Source organism: Haliotis rufescens, unplaced genomic scaffold (assembly GCF_023055435.1).
Source record: "Haliotis rufescens isolate VD_foot unplaced genomic scaffold, xgHalRufe1.0.p SCAF_31, whole genome shotgun sequence".
Taxonomy (NCBI): domain Eukaryota; kingdom Metazoa; phylum Mollusca; class Gastropoda; order Lepetellida; family Haliotidae; genus Haliotis; species Haliotis rufescens.
The window spans coordinates 323,631-330,726 of record NW_025964013.1 but is presented as its reverse complement, the minus strand read 5'-3'; the positions used below and the strand labels follow the sequence as shown (position 1 = coordinate 330,726).

Sequence of the window (7,096 nt, the reverse complement as noted above, 5' to 3'; positions counted from 1 at the left end):
TCGAACCCATATTTACAACTTATGACGGGGAGAGACTAAAACAGGTCCCAAAGACACACGGTTTAACGCCGCTTTTAACAGTATTTTAACAGAAAGCTTGAAGTGATCTTAGATGTTTACCATTTCGTTGACACCCACGAGCACGAAACATAATGGTTGCGAACCAGGATTCGAACCCATATTTACAACTTATGACGGGGAGAGACTAAAACAGATCCCAAAGACACACGGTTTAACGCCGCTTTTAACAGTATTTTAACAGAAGGCTTGAAGTGATCTTAGATGTTTACCATTTCGTTGAAACCCACGAGCACGAAACATAATGGTTGCGAACCAGGATTCGAACCCATATTTACAACTTATGACGGGGAGAGACTAAAACAGATCCCAAAGACACACAAACCCCCCACAGTTACTCCCCAGGGTATAACTTGCTGCTGCATGAAGGTGTCGAGCATCACCCCCTGTTGGGTTTATTCTCCAATGTATAACTTGCTGCTGCATGAAGGTGTCGAGCATCACCCCCTGTTGGGTTTATTCTCCAATGTATAACTTGCTGCTGCATGAAGGTGTCGAGCATCACCCCCTGTTGGATTAATTCTCCAATGTACAACTTGCTGTTGCATGAAGGTGTCGAGCATCACCCCCTGTTGGGTTTATTCTCCAGTGTATAACTTGCTGCTGCCTGACAGTGTCGAGCATCACCCCCTGTTGGGTTTATTCTCCAGTGTATAACTTGCTGCTGCATGAAGGTGTCGAGCATCACCCCATGTTGGGTTTATTCTCCAGTGTATAACTTGCTGCTGCCTGACAGTGTCGAGAATCACCCCCTGTTGGGTTTATTCTCCAATGTATAACTTGCTGCTGCATGAAGGTGTCGAGCATCATGACCTGTTGGGTTTATTCTTCAATGTATAACTTGCTGCTGCCTGAAGGTGTCGAGCATCATCCCCTGTTGGGTTTATTCTCCAATGTATAACTTGCTGCTGCCTGAAGGTGTCGAGCATCATCCCCTGTTGGGTTTATTCTCCAATGTATAACTTGCTGCTGCATGAAGGTGTCGAGCATCATGACCTGTTGGGTTTATTCTCCAATGTATAACTTGCTGCTGCCTGAAGGTGTCGAGCATCATCCCCTGTTGGGTTTATTCTCCAATGTATAACTTGCTGCTGCCTGAAGGTGTCGAGCATCATCCCCTGTTGGGTTTATTCTCCAGTGTATAACTTGCTGCTGCCTGAAGGTGTCGAGCATCACCCCCTGTTGGGTTTATTCCCAAGGGTATAACTTGCTGCTGCCTGAAGGTGTCGAGCATCACCCCCTGTTGGGTTTATTCCACAGCGTATAACTTGCTGCTGCCTGAAGATGTTGAGCATCACCCCGTGTTGCGTTTATTCTCCAATGACTGATACACAACGGTGATATGTCATCGCACTTGATTTATCCGGAACTGTATATGATGTACCGTGTCTGAAGTTCGGAATAACAAGGGACAATGTTAGACAACTTGAATATTAAGTTACCATTGGCTGTCATAGTTGGAGAATGTCAGATGGTAGATACCACCCGGCGCATTTCACGAAGTAATTACGTTGGAAACCGGACCGGCGAGGTTCAGTAATGCTTATTTTAACACAATCCTGACTGTGTCTGTAATTAGTGATCGACTGTAGAATGTGGAACATGGTATGCCGAGGCTGAATGGTGGGGACTATTTGTTGAGGATAGCAGTTAATTTGACATCTTCGATAACTCTCGCTAATAAACCGATTTCCTGATTGCAAGGTGAATGAGTAGGAGAGGTAGGTTTTACGCCGCTTTCAGCAATATTCCAGCAATATCACGCCGGAGAAAGTCAGAAATGGGCTTCGCACATTGGACTGTGAGGAATAGAACCCGGGTCTTCTGTGTGACGAACGAACGCTATACCCAATGATTGTTCCAGTTTTTACAACACTTTGATATTTGTGTTCTTAAAATAATAAATTACAGAGATAAGTACCAACAAATAGGTACTCATACTGACTTTCCCAGAAGATGTGTATGCGTAGATGCATATGCTAAATGTACCTTCTACTTGACTTGTCGCCTAATATGCCGCAATTTGCTGTGCGGAGTTGCGTCCCTTGCATACGCCAGAAACCTATGATCGGTGTGTGTGTGTGGGAGGGGGTGGGGGTGCGGGGGGGACTATTAACATAAATCTGTTTTCCTGTCGGCAAGAATACCTATTAACTATATGTTTCCAGGCATTGAAACTATGCATGATGCTTAGTATAGATTGCCATAAGGGCGAATTATTTCTATGCTTCCCCCAGACAAATGCGATCTGAAAATTGAGTTATGACGAATGTGAGGGACTTGCCCTTCGGCACTCCCTGTCCTCTTAGGATGGGCAGAATCACCGACACATTTACGGTCGAACAGGCAGTAATTACCACCGTGAGATATATTTCTGATAAAACTGTATGTGAAGAATGAATTTGTGGTGAATTAACGATCGAACTGAGCTATTTTGTACAGGAGAAGTTTAACCCTATTTTTGTGTGGCAGGATTCTAGTCTACATGTTGAGTAGGCATAAAAACATTACTCCTGAATCTATACATCGGCTGGTGGTTAATTGGAGAAAACAAACACAACCAGTTAATTACGTGAGATCTGAGCACATCCTTATTCGCCTATTATTGACTTAACCACATGGACCGGTTCCACTGCCATGACACGCTTGCTCGTTTCTCACACGCTTACGGTTGCAAATGGGAGGGGGAACTGGCCTCAGCATGTTGCTGATGACACACTATACTGGACAACTTTTACAATTGGATCCAGTTGCTTTAAATATGAGGGTTTATTTTGACCTTTTGTCTTTTTGATTACGTGTTTCGAAGCCAGGGTCCTGTATATAGTGTGGTATGGAGTTTGTGGGCTTTCCCCTTGCCTCAGAACTGATCACTTTGGTCTCATTACGAGAACTGCTCTATACATACAAGACGTCAACGCCAGTACCGATTATTCGACGCAACAAATTCCATTGGACGTAAGAGGCAAAACAGCCGTTAACATTTTAGGAAAGTCAGTGATGAGGCCAGGTTCACGAAAAGGAGAAGCATGCGTGCTCAACCTCCACCCGTGATCGGGGTGTGTCGTACATTTGACCAACCTCCACCCCTGATCGGGGTGTGTCGTACATTTGACCAACCTCCACCCGTGATCGGGATGTGTCGTACATTTGACCAACCTCCACCCGTGATCGGGATGTGTCGTACATTTGACCAACCTCCACCCGTGATCGGGATGTGTCGTACATTTGACCAACCTCCACCCGTGATCGGGGTGTGTTGTACATTTGACCAACCTCCACCCCTGATCGGGATGTGTCGTACATTTGACCAACCTCCACCCGTGATCGGGATGTGTCGTACATTTGACCAACCTCCACCCGTGATCGGGATGTGTCGTACATTTGACCAACCTCCACCCCTGATCGGGATGTGTCGTACATTTGACCAACCTCCACCCGTGATCGGGGTGTGTTGTACATTTGACCAACCTCCACCCGTGATCGGGATGTGTCGTACATTTGACCAACCTCCACCCGTGATCGGGATGTGTCGTACATTTGACCAACCTCCACCCGTGATCGGGGTGTGTTGTACATTTGACCAACCTCCACCCGTGATCGGGATGTGTCGTACATTTGACCAACCTCCACCCGTGATCGGGATGTGTCGTACATTTGACCAACCTCCACCCGTGATCGGGGTGTATTGTACATTTGATTAATTGGCCATAAACTACATCTTCAGTTGGAGTTCATAAGAAAAGTTCTTCTGCCAACTTATAGATTATTTCTTCGGCTGAAAACCGGAAAAATCGATATAAATTACATGAATACTGAGAACCATGACATTCTATTCCTCTATTGAAGAAGAAATGTTGGGTGTCGCTTTCGGCTTTCTGTGACAGGAGTGTTTTCCAAGCTTGTAGTCAGCTCAGTGTCCTCTGTAGTGTCTGCGGATGCTCGACTCTGTTGCCGGTAACGAACGAGATAAAATGGCAAAATGCGTTTTATATAACCACTTTTTATTCTGTTTAATGATTCAGAGGCACTTCACCAGCAATTTCCTCAGCGTATGACGACGTCTCTGCGATACTCTCGTACTTTAGATGGAACGTGAAAAATATGAAATACCTCTTTATCGGCTAAAGACCAGGAAATGTTCGGAATTTGACAACTTGTGGCTCCACGTGAAAGATTGATGACGTGATAATAAGAATCAGCTTGCGTCACAAGCAAACAGCCTGTGGAATGTTCACTGTTTAGAACATGACCACTATGAGTGACACTTACGTCGGAACTATTGCCTTTGTTCAGGGCGAGGCAGGAGGAGAAGCATGAGCTGCAATGGAGATATTGACAGACACAACAGAGCTGCAGGAGTACGTGCACATGCACGCTGGCAACTGAACGAGGTGGTCACATGTTAGCTGTAAATACAAGCATAAACGTCAACGCCAGAGATTATTCCCTAAACAGATCCCATTAAGCCCCCAAAAGCGGTGAAAACTATAGGAATCAAGGGAAATTGGTGAGGTGTTCTCGAAAAGGGTAAGCATGTCCTGTCCTACCGGTAGCACATGCAACTCCCTCAATTTGCATCAAAACGCTGGTGTTATTTATCCACTATAGCTTGTGAAACTGGAAATGAAATGAAAAATGTTAGGGTGGCTGACTTGTGCTGTCGAATAATGCGTAGTTTGACGCAAACATTTATCAAAAAGTCAATTCAGGTTCCGCTATTAACTGTGAGGGACAGACCACATACTATCAGGTGGGGAGCTTTGGGAAATTTTGTTCAGTCACTGCTTAAAGAAATTCATGTTTTTGATTAACCTCAATTTCACAAAAGACTTTGTTCAGGGTGTCAAGCATGTCCCTAAAATAGTTATAATTTGGCTGCAAACCCTGAGGCAAAATATATAATAAATATTCTTTAATTGGAAAAATCTCAAAATATGCGTTTTTTGTGTTATTGAATGCTACCAGGTGATGGTATCGCGTTTGGGACACAGCAATCAACAGGCGTTCACGAGTACAAGTTTCTCGCCAGTGACAAAGGATTCACTTGTCCTTGTCTGTCCTCACTGGCACTGGGACTTCGAGAAAGAAGAGAGTGCAATTTAAAATCTCAAAAGATATTGTAACAGACAAAAACAAAGAGAATCGTTTAAACAAACTTATTGCCGTGGATAGAATTATATCACGTGGAGAGAACTATGTCTGAATGTTCGGGTCGGAGCAACAGCTCATGTTGAGAGCATCCCTACCATATGCAATGAGTCATTGCTCACGAGGGGGCCTCAGAGACAAGCTCACAAATGTTGATGATGGAGTGTCCTCTGCTCTCGGGGATGGTATGAGCAGTGAGAGCTGCTGTCTGGAACCTGTGTCGAAGCTGCGTGGTTCCAATCCATGTCGAGGCGAGGGCTTGTCACGGAAGGCTGTCACAACGGGGCTGTCTCGGACAGGGTTGTTCTGTTGGTAACCTTGCCATGTGGTGGTCTTGATGACGTTGCATTGACGTGCGACGTGCGACGTGACGCTGCGAAGTACCAGAATTAGGCATTCCTGTGGCGTGTCATCAATGGTTTGGCATGCTGGAGTTGTCTTTACACAAAATTTCCTTTTTAGTATTTTGTAAACACACAAATGCGTACCTACAAGTGCCAGAACATATACTGCAATTAGTTTATACCAAAGTGCAACTCATTCTGTTGTTAGGTGAGTGATTTTAATGTTGTTTTCAATTAGAATATAATTAAAACTTAATAGTACATCCAAAACAAACGTTTATTAATAGTTTGACAGCCGCAAGGCGGTTGTGACATAAAATACGCTCTCTCCAGAAAAACTGAATGCAAAGTCCAAAAAAGACCTGAAAAAAAGCCAATTTCGCGACAGAAACCATGAAAACTGATATTTTTGTATATTCAGTGGTTTGTCAATAGCTTCACCGTCACTAATTATTGTGGCACGGAGGTATGGCTTCACCGGCGATCATCCTTACTCTTCGCGATTTGTTCTTCTAAATGCAACATTTCCTTAATCCTCATTTAGGTCTTTTCAAATTTACAAAGCCAAATAAATCACATGGGCCGTTCGTCTTTTCAAAATGAGTATTTCATTGTTATATTGTACTTGAAAGATGGAACAGGATTGACAACACAATGTTGATGCCTTCGTAATAAACAGAATTAATGCAAGGGAAAATGGAATCCCAATGGCCCTATGGGAGGGAAATATATACCTGTACTGAGAGGTAACTATTTGAGATTCATCCCACGTGTTTCAATGAGTAGTGTTAGTGATGGCCTATGTAGTCTCTGTTCCGCATCGACAATACTAGGGACCATACGGCTTATTCCGACATAATATTAGACTGAGATTGTCACGGTCCTTTTTTTACCTATCTACCACTTATGTGTAACGATGTTACATATAAGTAATGATAACAGGTGAGCATATACATGAGGAGGGCCGAACAAGGACAACAGATGACAAAAAAACAGAAAGAGGACGGAGTAAAGACCACAAATGATAATATACATCAAGAGGGCGGAGTAAAGACAGCACATGAGAATATACATCAAGAGGGCGGAGTAAAGACAGCACATGAGAATATACATCAAAAGGGCGGAGTAAAGACAACACATGAGAATATACATCAAGAGGGCGGAGTAAAGACCACAAATGAGAATATACATCAAGAGGGCGGAGTAAAGACAGCACATGAGAATATACATCAAGAGGGCGGAGTAAAGACAGCACATGAGAATATACATCAAGAGGGCGGAGTAAAGACAAAACATGAGAATATACATCAAGAGGGCGGAGTAAAGACAGCACATGAGAATATACATCAAGAGGGCGGAGTAAAGACCACAAATGATAATATACATCAAGAGGGCGGAGTAAAGACCACAAATGAGAATATACATCAAGAGGGCGGAGTAAAGACAACACAAGAGAATATACATCAAGAGGGCGGAGTAAAGACCACAAATGAGAATATACATCAAGAGGGCGGAGTAAAGAC

General features: G+C 43.8%; 1 protein-coding gene across 1 annotated transcript; it reads right to left on the bottom strand.

The window, feature by feature from the left end:
* Positions 1-3,090: 3,090 nt before the first annotated feature.
* On the bottom strand, positions 3,091-3,735 carry LOC125371762. Its single transcript, XM_048380482.1, has one exon. It carries the CDS (start codon positions 3,733-3,735, stop codon positions 3,091-3,093), a length of 645 nt encoding a protein of 214 aa, XP_048236439.1.
* Between the last annotated feature and the right edge of the window lie 3,361 nt (positions 3,736-7,096).

What these genes read in the sequence shown, in the direction of transcription:
- LOC125371762 (XM_048380482.1), bottom strand. Translation starts at nt 3,735, where the DNA reads ATGTACGACACATCCCGATCACGGGTGGAGGTTGGTCAAATGTACGAC.